General features: G+C 57.3%; 2 protein-coding genes across 2 annotated transcripts; both read right to left on the bottom strand.

Moving 5' to 3' along the window:
- Nucleotides 1-326: 326 nt before the first annotated feature.
- On the bottom strand, nucleotides 327-7,344 carry LOC308184781 (stomatin-like protein 2, mitochondrial). Its single transcript, XM_080572331.1, is given in 11 exon segments — nucleotides 327-1,056; nucleotides 1,058-1,141; nucleotides 1,829-1,957; nucleotides 2,177-2,256; nucleotides 2,579-2,723; nucleotides 3,456-3,590; nucleotides 4,181-4,282; nucleotides 5,286-5,344; nucleotides 6,192-6,291; nucleotides 6,643-6,795; nucleotides 7,227-7,344. Coding segments are annotated over 11 exon segments (1,068 nt in total). The 5' UTR covers nucleotides 7,260-7,344; the 3' UTR covers nucleotides 327-1,008.
- Nucleotides 7,345-8,262: 918 nt separating this feature from the next.
- On the bottom strand, nucleotides 8,263-13,133 carry LOC308184993 (atos homolog protein B-like; the record flags this gene model as incomplete). The annotated part of the gene is made up of 8 exons (XM_080572536.1): nucleotides 8,263-8,416; nucleotides 9,019-9,224; nucleotides 9,883-9,951; nucleotides 10,226-10,384; nucleotides 10,726-10,819; nucleotides 11,138-11,196; nucleotides 12,060-12,326; nucleotides 12,504-13,133. 8 exons carry the CDS (start codon nucleotides 13,131-13,133, stop codon nucleotides 8,263-8,265), a joined length of 1,638 nt encoding a protein of 545 aa, XP_080428662.1.
- Between the last annotated feature and the right edge of the window lie 1,962 nt (nucleotides 13,134-15,095).

The raw sequence follows: 15,095 nt of genomic DNA, 5'->3' as shown, positions 1-15,095 counted from the left end.
ACTCTCACACACACAGGCAACCGAAACTCACCCAACCGAACGGTATACGCCTTAAATACTTACGACTCCGTCGTCTTCGTTCGGATCTTCGCGCGCAGAATTACGGGCAAAATATAGTGCTGCAGCCGGCAAAGGGAGCTCATAAAAAAATCTAAATCTTTGCTTGCCCTTATTCAGGTTCAAGATGGTGTTAGCCCCGACCCGACTCGAACAGGAGCCACCAAATGGTGGGGGCACCCCTCCTAGATCAAGTCAGAATTCAGGAACCAAGACCATCCCGGACGAGCCCCCAATTGTTATAAATGACTGAGTCCCAAATAGGACTGCAATCAAAGTTTACAATTTATTAAATGAATAGAGGCAAGCAAACAGCGCTGGGTACGCCGGGAGTCTCTGCTCCACCAGGACGCACACCCCTTACATAAGACGGCTGGGTTTTATGCTCCTAGGCTAATACATATTCATTACTACTTCTAGAAGAGGCAGGGTTATTATAATTGGTTTCCCGAATCCGAAGTCCTCCCAGGGGCGCCTGCGTATCAGTCTCTGGTGGTCTCTCGGGGGTCGTTCGTGCTGAAGGCTCATGGTCTTCCTCCCAGACTTTGCCCTTCAATCGTCCTTCAGCTCCCCCTTCCTCCTTATTTGGTAGCCTCTGGGCCGGATGTCAGAAACTACTGCACATCCCGTGCAGTAGTCAGCAGTTTTTCTCTAAAAATCCTTTTGTTCTCTTATCGCCTAAACCCGGGCCTCAATGTTAACCCTTCAAATCCCTTAGTGGCACGAATTGCTGGACCATTCCTTACAGCACCATGAGGATGTGCTGCAGCACCAGTACTATTTATTACATGATTAAATCCAAATACAAAAATAGGGCCAAGGGAAGAAGAAGAGAGTCCCACTGGGGAGGGCAGCAGAACAGGGCTCCCCACAGCCTGGCAGGCCCTGAGCAAGTGTCCCCACTCTTGCGGGTGCTACGCCATCAATGTGTCCAGTGTCCTTCAGGCCCCTCTAGCTGGAGGTTGCCTGCTCTGCCTTAAGCACCTCCGTGCTGGGGGGGCTGGGGGTCCCCATGGGTTGGAGGTATCTCATCCTGAGTCTTCGCAGCTTGCGTCTTAGTCAGCGTGGTGTAGATGCCCAGGGCCTGCAGGGAATGAAAGAGCCATCAAGGAGGAGAGGAGACAACGCGCCCTGCAGGGACTGGGAAGGTCTCTGGAGAAGACCCTGTGGGGCAGCAAGAAGTGTCCTTGCTGTGGGGCTGTGGCAACTCTTGACAGAACACACATAGGGCTGGGACGGGGCAGGTCCCACAAGGCAGGCAGGGCCACAGTGGACTCTAAAGGGGCTGTGTTCGAGGCACTGATGTTGCCGTGCTACACCACAATATCAGACAGCCCCATGGAGGACTCCTGCCAGTGCACAGCGGTGCCTTCAGGAACTGACCCAAATCCCTGTTCAGCCCTGTTTGTTCAGGGATGGACAGGGAAGAAGCAAACTTCCACCCCAGAGACAGTAGGAAAGTCAGCACTCACCTCATATTTTTGCCACCTTGTTTTGGCAGAGAAAAGGGTCCTGTCTCCTACAGCTGCAAGCTGGCTCAGGCCAGTTCCACAGCCAGGGGCTGCCACAACAGGGACCCTCCTGTTCCCACAGGATGCTGCAAAGCAGCTTCCCCAGCCCACACCTTCTATTTCACACCCACCCACCAGTTCAAATTCCTCTTCCTCTCCACATCTCTCCTCTCCTAGCATAACCACCTCCCCCACAGGGGCTGTGAGCTTCACCTCCCTCAGCCTCTGATGAGAGGCAGGGTCCCTCCTCCGACACTGACCTGTGTGACCATGTGGGTGATGTCACCGGTGTTGGCTGGCAGCAGGACCGTGCTGGAGTCTTTGGCAAGCTTGGAGAAGGCACTCACGTACTGCTCGGCCACAGAGAGGGAGGCAGCCACGCTGCCATGCTGCGGAGAGATGGTCAAGACTCATCAGGAAGGAGGCTGAGTCACGCACCACCAAGAGCTCAGCCGTGCCTGCATCCCCAGCCTGCCCCAGGTGTCAGCAAAACTCTTCACTAAGATGCCAGGGGGCATCTGCAAGAAAGCCGGGTGCCACCCCAGCTTCGGGATCATCTCCCCGTGCTGGCACCAAAGCTTTGACTGCCCCAAGGAGCCCTCACTCACCTGCTGGGCCAGGGCAGCCGCCAGGAGCTGAATGGCCTCGGCCTTGGCCTTGGCCCTGACCAGCATGGCATTGGCTTCTCCTGCAACAAAGCACAACAAAGCACATCAGAACTGCAACAACACGCTTGCAAGAAGTATATCAAGAAAACGTGGTGCATGCAAAGCCTCCTTTTCCCTAACAATAGCACTACGATTGTCCTGCAACACCTCTCCGGCTGCCCCAGGCTGTGGGGAAGCAACACCAGCTGCAGCACAGCCCAAGGGTCCCAGCAGGGAAGAATGAGAGCAGCTGAGGCATCCTGGCTCACAGCAGTGCAATCTGCTCCCAGGGAGCATCACCCCTCAATACAGAGGGGTGCAGATCCCCTGGTGTTCAAGGCACGTTCTAGCCAAAGGTGCTACCAGCAGCTTTGTTGATTTGCTCAGCCTTCTTGGCTTCTGACGCCAGGATCTGGGCCTGCTTCTGCCCCTCAGCCACATTGATAGCAGATTCCCGCATCCCCTCTGACTCCAGCACTGTCGCACGCTTCCGTCGCTCTGCCTCCACCTGCAAACACAGGTCAGATGCCTGCCTGCCACAGCCACTCTGGGGGAATCCCACCCATGGGACAAGCGCAGCAAAGACACTTCTATGTCCCTACTGGGCAAGCAGAGCTTAGCAAAGGGTAAGAAGACAGCTACAAAACACTGAGTGATCCCCAGCGAGGGTTGGTTCTGCTTCCCAGATGCAGTTTTGCTGCAGCAGTGAGCCCAAACCACAACACGCCATGCTGCCCTGGTCCCGGGCATACTACTCACAATATGCCACACTGACTCCATGTGGGGCACTCACTGTAACGCCACTGGGCACCACCAGCTCACAGAAACTGCTCCGAAGAGCACCCACCAGCCCACACAACCCTCCTCAGTCTGGTCCACATCTAACAGGCCAGCCTGCTTCCCCTCCTCCCCTTCCATGCCTGCCCTAGGCTCTGGCATCCCGCTTTCTTCAAGGGGAGACCTTCAGCTCTGGGTTTTGCTTCCTGCAGAGCCCAGCAGGCCCCAGGAATTTTAAAGGGAGCTGGCAGAGCTTGCATGTACCAGGCAGGGGCCATCACTGCAGAAATAAGAATGGGGATTATTTACTCAATAGCTGTGTATTTGCAGCCAAAGTTCCAACAGGCTTCCCTCCCTGCAGGATGGCCCAGAGTGCTGCCACAGCTCTGGATGGAGAACAGCCATGCTTCATGGAAGAGGAAACTTCCCTCTCATTCCACATCGCCCACCCAGAGAGCTGAACCTGCATCTGCATAGATTCCTTCACACGGGGGGGCACATGGATGTCCTTAATCTCGTAGCGCAGACACCGGATGCCCCAGCAGTCTGAGGCTTGGTTGATGGCATCCACTATGTTGGCATTGAGGGACTCACGCTCCTGGCAGGCACAAAAGAAACAGCAGAGAACAAAGGAGAGGTGCTTAGCGTAAGACAGTGACAGAAGGGAAACAGACATCTCATTCCATGGGCAAAGGTCAGCCAGAAAATCCCCAACTCCACGAGTGTAGGGCAGGGCAAGATGCTTTCCACATCTCTCGGAGGGGTCACCTTCTCCTAGAAAGGGCAGTGCCCAAAACTGAAATTGCTGATACAAGCATCTGGTCTACAACTGGATACAGAGATGTCCCAGGAACACAAAGAGCTCCTGCTTCTGTCCAACAAATGCAGCATGAGGGTTACAGCCCCCCCTGAACCAGGTCAGCCAGGACACTCATCACCGGGCGTAATCAAAGAGTAGCTGACTTGAGAGACACAGTCACAGCAGCTGGGTTTGGACATTGGCCAAAAAGATCCAAAGCAAGACCCATCTCCAAAGATTCACAAACAGGTTGACTGAAACAGAATCCAGAAGCCATCTAAGCAAAGGGCATTTTAGTGCTATACATATCAGCCTGTCTGTACAGGCCCCGCAGGGTTTTGAGATGCTGCCAGATGTTGGCAGAGCTGGTATCCACCTCCCCTGCTCACCCGGAATACTCTGTCGAGGGAGAGTTTGCCAAGTTCAGATCTCATGGTGGTCTGGGCCAGTTGGGTCACGGCATATTCAGGATCCTCCACCCCGTAACTGGCCTGGGGAGCAAAAGCAAAAACAAGAGAATCGGTGGTGGTGCTGAAAGGGACCCCGAAAGAGGTTGTACTGGGTCTGTGTGGGATGGAGTCACCTTTCCCTGCAGCAGCCCACACAGTGCTGTGCTCTGCACTCGTAGCTGGAACAGCACTGGTATCACTCCAGTGTTGTGTCTATTGCTGCATAGTACTGGCACAGCATCAGGACCCCCTCCAAGCCCCCAAGAGCCAGCAGGATGGGGGTGGGCAAGAGGTGAGGAAGGAACATCGCCAGGGCAGCTGACCTAAACCAACCAAAGGGATATTCCATACCATATGATGTCACACTCAGCAGTAAAAGGTGGAAAAGGGGAAGGGGGGGGGGGGGGGGCTCTCATGGTGGAAGCGTCTGTCCTCCCGAACAACCGCTACGCGTACTGAGGCCCTGCTTCCCAGGATGTGGCCAAGCATTGCTCGTTGATAGAAATTAGAGAGTAACTGCTTTTCTCTCTCTGTGCTTCCGTGCGACATTTGCTTTATTTTTTTTCTTTCCTTTTTTTTCCCCTCTCCCTTTTCCCTTTAATTAAATCATCCTTATCCCAAACCTCGAGCTCTTTGTGTTGTATTTTCTCCCCCTTCCTCTTTGAGGAGGGGGGAGTGAGAGAGCGGCCGTGGTGGAACTCAGCTGCCCACCCAAGTAAAACCACCACAGAGGCAAGGTGAGGAAAGGTTGTACTAAGATGAAAAACCTGACACAGACACCCCTGTCAACCTCCTCCTCCAAGAGAGCAGTCCTGGGGAAGGGGATGCTCAGCCCACCCGCTTGTGGAGCACAGCAAGCCCAACAGAGGCTGGAGCGTGCATCTTAGAGAGAAGCGAGCTGAGAGAGGCTGGCCACAGTGGCCAGCTGGGTGAGGCTGCACATGCAGAGCCTGCAGGGTGCAGCCATGGGTGCTGGAGGCTGGAAGCTGCAAGCTGCCTCGTGCCTCCAGGGTCAAGCTGGGCCTCAGTACAGCAGGGACGGTACCTTGTACGGGTCCATAACCCGCAGATAGAGCACTCCATCAATCTGCAGCGTGACATTATCTGCCAGGAAAAGAATGACACATCCTGTTTACTGAAACAGAAGAGAAAAGGCATGGCAGCCCCCCTTTCCCCTGACAGAATTAGCAGAGCTGGGCATGGTTGTCCCTCTCCTTCCCGTTGTCAACAGTGTGGCATGGAGAGAAGGATCAGCTGAAATAGATCTCCTCATGTAAAACGCTTTGTAAAAAGGATCCCTACATTCTCTACAAAGTGTCTCCCTTTGACTTTTAAATACACCAGAAACCTCAGGTGTCAAGATCAAAACATTTCATGCTGTAGCTACCTTAACAGGTAAAAGATTTAAGAGGGGAAAAAAAAGAAACAATACTAGAATTATAACAGACAAGTCCACCAACCAGATCCAAAATCTTTGCATGTCATTTGCAAAAACACAGTGCAGATTTTTCCTGGTTCAACACATGAAAATTTCTGAAATATGAAAAATTGATTATTGCCTGCTGTATTCATCACGGCAAGAGGTGCAGCAGCCCAGAGGGGCACACGGGACCTCCTGGTTTTGCTGGTCATAGTGTCATGGGTATGGGCAAGTCTGGGTCCACAGACATTTCTTCTCAGAAGGGCATTGCAACAGGTTGCCCAGGGAGGTGGTGGAGTCACCGCCCCTGGGGGTGTTTAAGGAAAGGTTGGACGTGGTGCTTAGGGACAGGGTTTAGTGGGTGACATTGGGGGTAGGGGGATGGTTGGACCAGATGATCTTGGAGTTTTTTTCCAATCTTGATTCTGTGATTCTAGGAGCCTGGGACATTTCCTCTCGTCCCCGCGCTGTCCCTTGTTCACTGCAGATGCAGGGGATGGGAAGGGGCAGGAGACAGAAACTTCTCCTTACCTAGGGTGACAGCTGACTGCTCTGGGACATTAATGACAATTTCTTTGAGACTCTGCACATAACGAACCCAATCCAGCAAAGGGATGAGGAAATTCAAACCCTGTGAAAAAGGTGGGATTAGACAGTTGAGCCCTGAAGCCAGGCAGAGGTTTTCCCACCCAGGGAGCTCAGACAACCTAGAGAGATGGGCAAACAAAGCCCAAGTACGCTACATGCTGCAGATGCTTCAGATAGAGCAAACATGCTTCACACATGTGGGGAGCTTAGGTTTTTCACTGTTTTTAACACACAATTTTAAAGGAAATTAGTCTACAGGCACCTAAAAGAATCACAGTCTGCTGGAATAAGCACGGGTACTCTGACCATCCTCTGAATCCTCTTGCAAAGCATGCGCCTCGCCACAGCTACAGGAACCTGCCAGACCCAGAAGGGCAGAGAAGCAGCTCCTTACGGGCTCAAGGATCCGGTGGAACTTGCCCATCCTCTCCACCACCCAAGCTTCCTGCTGTGGCACGAAGAGCACCCCGATGTTGACAGGCAGGCCAGAGTTCAGCCGCTGCGGTGCCAGGGACAGCCACGCTGAACGCTTCAGCTGCTGGGCACGCTGCGGGACGGAGAGGCACGAGATAGAGCCCAGCGGCGGGCAGGCAGCCCCTTGCCAGCGACCACCACTCCTCCCCCTCCCCCTCCCCCTCCCCCTCCCCCCTCCAGGCTCACAGCCAGCATCCCGAGGGCACACGGGTGCGCACCACGGCTGTTCATGGGGCTCACCCCGGCTCTGGAGCTATCCCCCAGCCCCTTCCCTCACATCCCACCTGCGGTGAGGGACCACAAACCCACCCCAGGACCCTCACGAACCACTCGGCACCCCCCAGCTCCGTTACCCCGGGGTTCTCCCCACACACCGCCCCCCGACCCCTCAGCGGTGCCCGGCCCCGGCCCCGGCCCCGGCCCCGGCCCCGGCCCCGGCCTCGGCCTCGGCCTCGGCCTCGGCCTCGGCCCCGGCCCCGGCCCCGGCCCCGGCCCCGGCCCCACCCGCAGCAGCCCGGGCCCTGCCCGGGCCAGCATCGCTTCCCCTAACGATGCCGTCCCCGCTCCCGTCCCGTTGCTGTTCCCCGCCCGCCGCCCCGGAACCTCCCCGGGCAGCACCGCCTCTTCCGGAGCCCTCTCGTCGCTTCCCGGCCTGTCGCGGCGGCCGCTGCCCTTGGTTCCCCTTCGTGTCCCTCCCTCATTCCCTCAGGGCGTTGGGGGGCCGGGCTCGATCTCCAAACGTTTATTAAATAAAACTCAACACAGAAGTACCGGGTGCGGCGCTCCGGGAGGGGGCCAGCTCGCTGCTGAGGCGGCTCCCTTCCCTCTCCCCCCCACCCCAATCCTATTTCCCCCCACACACAGCTACCTGCAGGGCTCCCTTGCTCCAGGATGGCCTAGGCCTGGCCCCCTTCCTCCGTCATTCCCCGGCTGGTGGCTGCTGAAGCCACAGGGGTGAGGGGATTCACCCCTCACACACACACGATGTTTTGGCCACCATCGAGATGGCGCCCAGCAGGTCTCAGCCTCTCCCCGGGCTTTTAACAGAGCCCCCCAGCTGACCCAACTCAGTCACCGGCTCCTTCCACGGGGGGACACGGCCACCCTTGCTGTCCCCTAGCAGTCCCATGGGGCTGGGGGGTGCAGCCCCTGCTGTTTGGGGCCTCATCCGGCACCTGTGGGGGAAGAGCAGCGCCTCTGTTCCTCTGCCCCCCCAGCAACAATAAATACTAATACAAACTTTCCATGCTTTTGGCTCGTGCCCCAGGGACAGGCACAGGCAGCCTCCCCCCTCGCCTCCAGCCATGCCTCCCAGCTCGGAGCAACACCGGCAAAAGCCCTGGGCATGGCCTTGGGGCGCCAGGGCTGCCCCTGTCCCTCCTCATAAAGCCCCCTCAGTGATGGCAGGGGACATGGCCACGACATCGGGGCAGGTGAGGAGGGTGATACTTCGAGGTGGCGGCACTTCATCTCCTTTACTCATCTCTCCCCGAAGCACTGGGCTGAGAGCTCCCCAGCAGCCCCGGGGCAAGGGAGAAGGTCAGGCCCAGGGTGAGTAGCAGGGGTTCCTTGGCATCTCCGTGAAAGATTTCAGTTCGTAGGGGATCCCCGAGTCGACCTCAATCGACTTGCGGGAGAAAAGCAGCCGGATGTTGTCGTGAAGATAGATCTTCCCCGACTTGGAGCTGTGAAACCTGGGAGGAGACTAGTGATAGGACTAGAGAGAATGGCCTCAAGTTGCACCAGGGGAGGTTCAGGTTGGAAATGAGGAGACATTTCTTGTCAGAAAGAGCGGTCAGGCATTGGGACGGGTTGCCCGGGGAGGTGGTGGCGTCGCCGTCCCTGGGGGTGTTCAAGGAAAGGTTGGACGTGGTGCTTAGGGACATGGTTTAGTGGGTGACAGTGGTAGTAGGGTGATGGTTGGACCAGATGATCTTGGAGGTCTTTTCCAACCTTAATGATTCTGTGGAGGAGCCTCAGAGTTGCAAGCAAGGGCAGCACAACCTCATCTGGAGTTGGGGACACAACTCCCTCCCCTCCTGTGGCCCCTGGTCAAAGCGGCCATGCTCTGGTTGCCTTCAGAGGGACAGAGGTGGCTGTCATGGGGCAGGACTACAGCTCCCTGCAGCCCTTTTAGTGCAAATAACAGCTAGTCCCTGCTCCTCCCCAAGGCTATGGGGTCAAGCTACCACCCCACACACTAGCAGAGGGGGCTGCAGGTTTGAGGGAAGCAGGGACATAGGGAGAGGGGTCTGGGAACCCAGGACAGGTCTCCATCCCACCCCATATGCCCTACCTCAGGTGCATCAGGTAGCAGAGGACCCTGCGGGGCGGGCTGGTGCCCGGTGGCTTGCTGGGGGCCACGGTGGCCCCTTCCTCCTCCCCCACAGGCACCAGGAATATGCGGTGGCGTAGGAAGGTCATGTGGTTGGCCGGCATATCCTGGAAGTCGTACGTCACCAAGAACATCTTCACCACGGTCTTGTTAGGGTTAAATAAGGTCTGGGGGTAGAGGATGGGTGGGTGGGGGGTCAGATCGGGAAGGGCCCAGGAACAGATCCATAGGACAGGGCTGGGGCATCTGGAGGCAACAACAGAGGACTCAAGGGACCAGAAGAGTCGTCCTTGCCCCACACCAGCCCCAAGGGGATTTGCCTGAGGCTCGGCTCTTGCCCTGTCCATGTCCCTCACAGAAGAGCCAGCACAGGTCACTCTGAGCTGGCCCACAGCTAAGTCCTCTCCACCCACCTCCACTCCCATGTTCCCATCCCATCCCCACTGCACATACACACCCCACCAGCCTCATCCTTCTCCACATCCCCTGTCCTGCTGTCTTCCTGCCAGCACACTGGGGGTCCTGTGCTCCCTCCACTATGCTTTCTTGGTGGCCATGCTACTCCTCTGCACAAAGATTTCTGGCTGCTGCCCCAGCTAAGCAGCACAATAGCAGAGATGCTGTGGATGCCCCATCCCTGGCAGTGCTCAAGGCCAGGCTGGATGGGGCTTTGGGCAACCTGGGCTGGTAGGAGGTGTCCTGCCCATGGTGGAGGGGTGGGACTGGGTGAGCTTTAAGGTCACTTCCAACCCAAACCATTCTGTGATTCTGTGATAATGGAGTATCTCCACCCCAGGAAGCAACAGGAGCCCAACTACCACTCACCACTTGGATGGTTCCAGCTTTGGGGACACTGTAACCCTTCTTTCCCAAGGCCTCCAAGTCAATCACTCCCTGGGACAAAACAAACAGCACGTGAGAGAGAGAGAGAGAGAGAGAGAGAGAGAGAAAGCCCATGGAGAGCTCAGCTAGGATGCAACATGGGGCCAAGACTCCACTTTTTCTTTGCTTTGCAGGTTAAGTGTTGCTCCTGAGATAGCTGGTGGTCTCCTCAGACGTGTGGCTGCTTGAGCCAAGCTCTCCAGAGAAGAGCAGCCCCTGAGGATGTGCAGTGTCTGGACACAGTCCCCGCTCACCTCCCCCACTGGCCCAGCCCGTGTGTACGTACCAAGAAAGGTGAGGGCGCGCTGTGTTCAGAGATGTCAAAGTAGGTGACGTCCACAGGCAGAGTGGCATGCTGGGGGCAGTAGGAGCCGCTGGCACCAATCTCTGCTGTGAATCCCTCGATGCGTCCTGACGGTGCAAAGCACCCTTTCAGGATGGACTCCTGAAAGAGGAGGGAAGTGTTAGGGACTGGGGACTGCCCGCAAGGGACCCTGGCTGCTTTTTCAGAGACAGATCCCATCCAGCCATAGGTGGCCTGAAACCAGCCGTCTGGTGCAGAGAAGAACCTGCTGGTTGAGCTGTCCTGGTGGTGAGCAGCTGCCATGTCACATAGCCAACATGCATGAGACCCTCAGGGACAGGCAACCCAGCCCCATGCCAACTGCCATAGAAAGCAGCCGGCTCCCGTTGGGCTCAGCTTCTCCTAGCCTGATGCCAGCCTAGCCCGAGCCCTCCAGACCCACCTCCCTCCCCGGCAGGCCATCACTGTGTGGGTGCTGTTACCTCAAAGTTGCCCAGCAGAGCATGGCTGATGGTGGTGGCCCAGGGTGCTGCAGAGGACCGGGTTCCCCTCCGGAGGCTGCTCCGGAGATGTCGCCTTGAGAGACGAGAGCAAGAATCAGTGTGGGACTGGAGAGCACAGCCTTGGGTTGTCCATCTCCCTGGGGGTGCAGAACCTTCTCCTCTGATGGAGATGGAGATGTCCCTCCCTCCACCCCTTTCCCTGGTAGAAGTTGAACGCATTTTTCAAACCCCAGAAGCAGCCTCCCTCCACCCCACAGCCCGGAGTCTTGTGGAGGGGAGATGCCCACCAACCCAACGCAACCTGACCCAACTGCCCCAGCAGGCTGTGGGGTGCTGGGATCACTGTGCACCCCAGATCCTGCTGCGAGGCAGGAGCTGCTGGGACACTCACGATTTGAGGCGCAGCCCGCTCTTCAGCCTCCTCCCGACCGCAGTGCAATCTGCAGAGCTCTGGAAGGGACATGAAACCAAGGAACGTGTTAGGGCACCAAATGGGGACCGTGCACCACCTCTTGCCCTGTCCCACATCCCTGCTGGGATGGCATGGGGGGCAGCATGAAGCATGGAGAGGACACAGAGCTGCCAAAACCCAGACCTGGCTGCAAGGGCAGGTCTTTACCCTCCCAAAGTGGCTCTGCTGAGGAAGGTGGTGATGAAACCCAAGACAAGGGTGCAGCACGCAGCCACCCACCCCGTAAACCACATCTAAGAAATGGTGACATGTACGACAAAGCTCCCTGGCCAGTCTGGGAAAAGTCCCATCCCCAGGCAATTCATGCAAGGTCTGGGCAAAGGGTCGGGCTGCCCACAGCCAGGATCCTACAGCTGTAGGGTGGGGGATTAAAGACAGGGCCTCACTGCTGTCTCCTTTTAAAAGTGCCCCCTTTTCAGGGGTTTTCCTTTCTGGAAGCCACACAAAGGGCAGCACAACACAAAGGGGTGATGGAGCTAGCTGGCATGACCAGGCTGGAAAACCAAGGGAAGCTGCTGGAGGACCTCACTCTGTAAGGGCAGTGCTGGGGGCAGCCAGGCTGGGGGACAGTCACCAAGAAGGGCACGTGGACAGGGATGGAGCTGTGTCCCACGCACAGTGCATCCTGGCTCTGAGCAGCAACAAGCCAGGGTGCCTCTGCTTTTGTAGGGCCGGTGGCAGGCTACAGACCACATGTCCCAGGGCTGGCCACTATCCACTGCACTGTGGCACTGGGACAGGACATGGTGCCGTGCCACTGTGGGCCATGTGCCCAAGAGGGACAGCTCTGGGTGTCTCCAGGCTGTTCCCTGCTTCTTCCTACCCCCCCAGCAACGCTCACCTTGGCGGCAGGGAGTAGGTGGTTCCAGAAAGGGGCCCCCTTGGCGTCGGTGCTGCGGCAGGCTGTGGGCACTAGGTGGCACGGCAGGGTCTTCTTCTTCCTCGCCGGTGAGGACAGGCTCTCGTCCTCAGAGCAGGAGTCGGACACAACTTCACCAGTGGGCAGCAGCTTCCTTTTGGCTGGGCAGCTGCTGCCGCTGACCCAGCTACTCCCACAAGGCGTCTTCTCCAGGGAGCTCAGGCTGCCAGGCTCGGGGCTGAGCACTGTCTGTGGAGCCGGGGGCTCCTCGCACCCATTGGCCGCCACTGGCCATTCCTCTCCTCCGCCAGCCCTGCTGCTCTGAGCAGGGCTGCTCCCTGGCTTTTCTCTCCTCCCACCAGAGTCCAGCTGGGACGTTTGTGCAATATTGTGCAAATCATAGTCAAGTAGTTTGTGGCCACTCACCCGCTCCCCGTTCTCCCTGCAGTCCGTGGGCTGATCCCCTGGCGGGATGGGGCAACTGTCTCTCGTGTGCAAAGTACTGCAAGCAATATGCTGAGGCCAGGAGGAGGAGGCATCCTGCAGCTTGTCCTCTCTGCTGGCCTTGGGGCTGTGGCTAGAGCTGCCCTCACACCGGTGCTCCACCACCCGCAGCCCGCTATGAGAGAAGTGCTGGGCAGAGCCACACAGGGAGAGCTTCTCCACCAGCAGACCATCCTTGAAGGTATCATCATCCTCCAGGGCAGCCTGCCTGGGGCCCCTGTCACACTTGCCATCCACCCCCCCGCCACCCCAGTGAGTTCGTTTAGGATCCCGCACCCCCTCTGGAGTTCGCTGCTCGGGGTAGCCCCTCTTGACAGCCGGCCAGCTGCCTGCCCGCTGCTCTGTGCTCTCAGAGGAGCTGGAGAGATGGGAGAAGATGGAGACCTGGTAAACCTTCTGGCGCTTGATCTCCGTCTCGTAGCCCATGAGGATGCCATGGTGGGTGCAGTGCTGTGAGGAAGGCTCCAAGGCCACCTCTCTGCTGGGTTGGGGCAGGCCGGAGTCTGTGTTGGGCTCCGGGGGCAGGGACGTCTCTGCATGGATATGCCGCATGGAGCCTCACTTGGCTGGGCCCCACGTGGAGCTGGAGCCAGGACAGACCATGCAGCAGCAGGAGGGGAACAGTAAAGTGCCACAGGTGATGGTGGGAGGGCAGGTGCAGGAACTGGACCCCCTCACTCAGGACGTCCGAGTGAGCCCCCCGTTACGGGGTGCACTGCAGCGCAGCATCTGGAAAGAGAGGGGAGAGAGGTCAGCCGGGATCAGGGTCCTCGTCCTGCCTTCTGGACCTGCTGGGAGATGGGCAGCCCTGCTTGGACCTCCCTCCCCAGGGATGGGAAGAGGAATCAGCCTGGCATGGCTTCTGCAGACAACCCCATGGCATCACCCACTTGCAGGATCAGCACTTCCCTCCTGGCCTGGGCACAGAGAGGAGTCTCCAGCTGGGCTGGAGGCTATGGAGGACAAGTCTGTACACGCAAGGAGAAGGGGGCCTGCCCTCTGCCAGGGACCTGATGTGCTTGTGCTGCTCTAGAGCACAGGAGTCAGGCAGGTCAGACCAGTCCCAGGGGCTCTGGACTGTAATCACCCCTCTGGGCAACAGCAACTAGATCTCCGAGCACTTGCCAAAGAAACCAGCCCCAGCCGCATGCGCTAAAGGAGGCAGGGTTGGCTTCGAGGCTACCAGCCCCACAGTGGGCATAGAACCTGTCTATGCAACCTGGGGGAACCTGAATTATTGTCACAGTTAGCTCTGCCAGCTTGGACCAGAGTCCTGAAACAACTGGATGGCACCAGGGGCTGCAGAGCCCACCACTGGTGCCTGCACCACCCATACCACCCATCCCTGCCTGCCTCGGGGACTCAACCTCCTTCATGCTACACAAGGCCTCTATTTCCATTTTCAGCCCAGTTTCAGAGTTGTGAGAATCCTGGCTGTGAGCTGTCTGGCACAATAAACCCTAAAATGTCTGCAAGAGGCGAGGAGATGGGATGTCTACAGAAAATTCACTGGCCCACCGAGGAGCTCCAGAGCCTGATAAACAGCCCACGCCTGGCAGCTCTGCCCTTTGCCTGTCCCGGCAGCTCTCTCTACTCCTGTGGAACAAAGGCTCAGGGGCAGACATGCAACAGGGGAAGCAGTTCTCCAAGCAGGTCAAGGTCATCTGGAGACTGAGGCCATGAGTGGTATTTTGATCCCCGCTACGATGGGGATGAGAAGGTGCCCGGTCAGGGTAGTTGAGGTCAGGGACTTCGAGAGAAGCAAAAGGTGTCACCATGCACCAGTACGTGCTGGAGGCCAACTGGCTGAAGAGCAGCTTTGCTGAAAAGGCCCTGAGAGTCCTGGTGGACACCAATTTGACCACAAGGGAGTGGTGTGGCCTTGCGACAAAGAAGACTAATGCTATCCTGGGTTGCATTCTGAGGAACAGTGCCAGCAGGTCAATGGAGGTGATCCTTCCCCGCTACTCAGCACTGGTGAGGCCACACCTGAGAGGGTCTAGCAAAGGGCCACTAAGATGATTGTCCCAATTTTGGCTAGGATAGAGTTAATTTTCCTCCTAGTAGCTGGTAGGGTGCTGTGTTTGGGATTTAGGATGAGAAGAATGTTGATAACACCCTGATGTTTAATTGCTGCAGAGCAGTGCTTACACCAAGCCAAGGGCTTTTTGGCTTCTCGCTCTGTCCTGCCAGCGAGCAGGCTGGGGGTGCAGCAGGAGCTGGGAGGGGACAGACCCAGGACAGCTGACCCAAACTGGCCAAAGGGGTATTCCATACCATCTGACGTCATGCTGAACAATATATAGGGGTGGCTGGCCGGGGTGGGGGGGCCGGCTGCTCGGGGATAGGCTGGGCATCGGTCAGCGGGTGGTGAGCAATTGCACTGTGCATCACTTGTTTCGTACACATCAGTAGTAGTAGTACTGTTATCATTATTATTATTATTTTCCTTTCTTTTCTGTCCTAATAAACTGTCTCTATCTCAACCCACAGGCTTCATTTTCCTGTTTCTCT

Source organism: Anser brachyrhynchus (genome assembly GCF_964034855.1).
Source record: "Anser brachyrhynchus genome assembly, chromosome: W".
Lineage (NCBI taxonomy): Eukaryota > Metazoa > Chordata > Aves > Anseriformes > Anatidae > Anser > Anser brachyrhynchus.
Note: the sequence above shows the minus strand (reverse complement) of the source record. Positions and strands in the feature narration are given on the sequence as shown.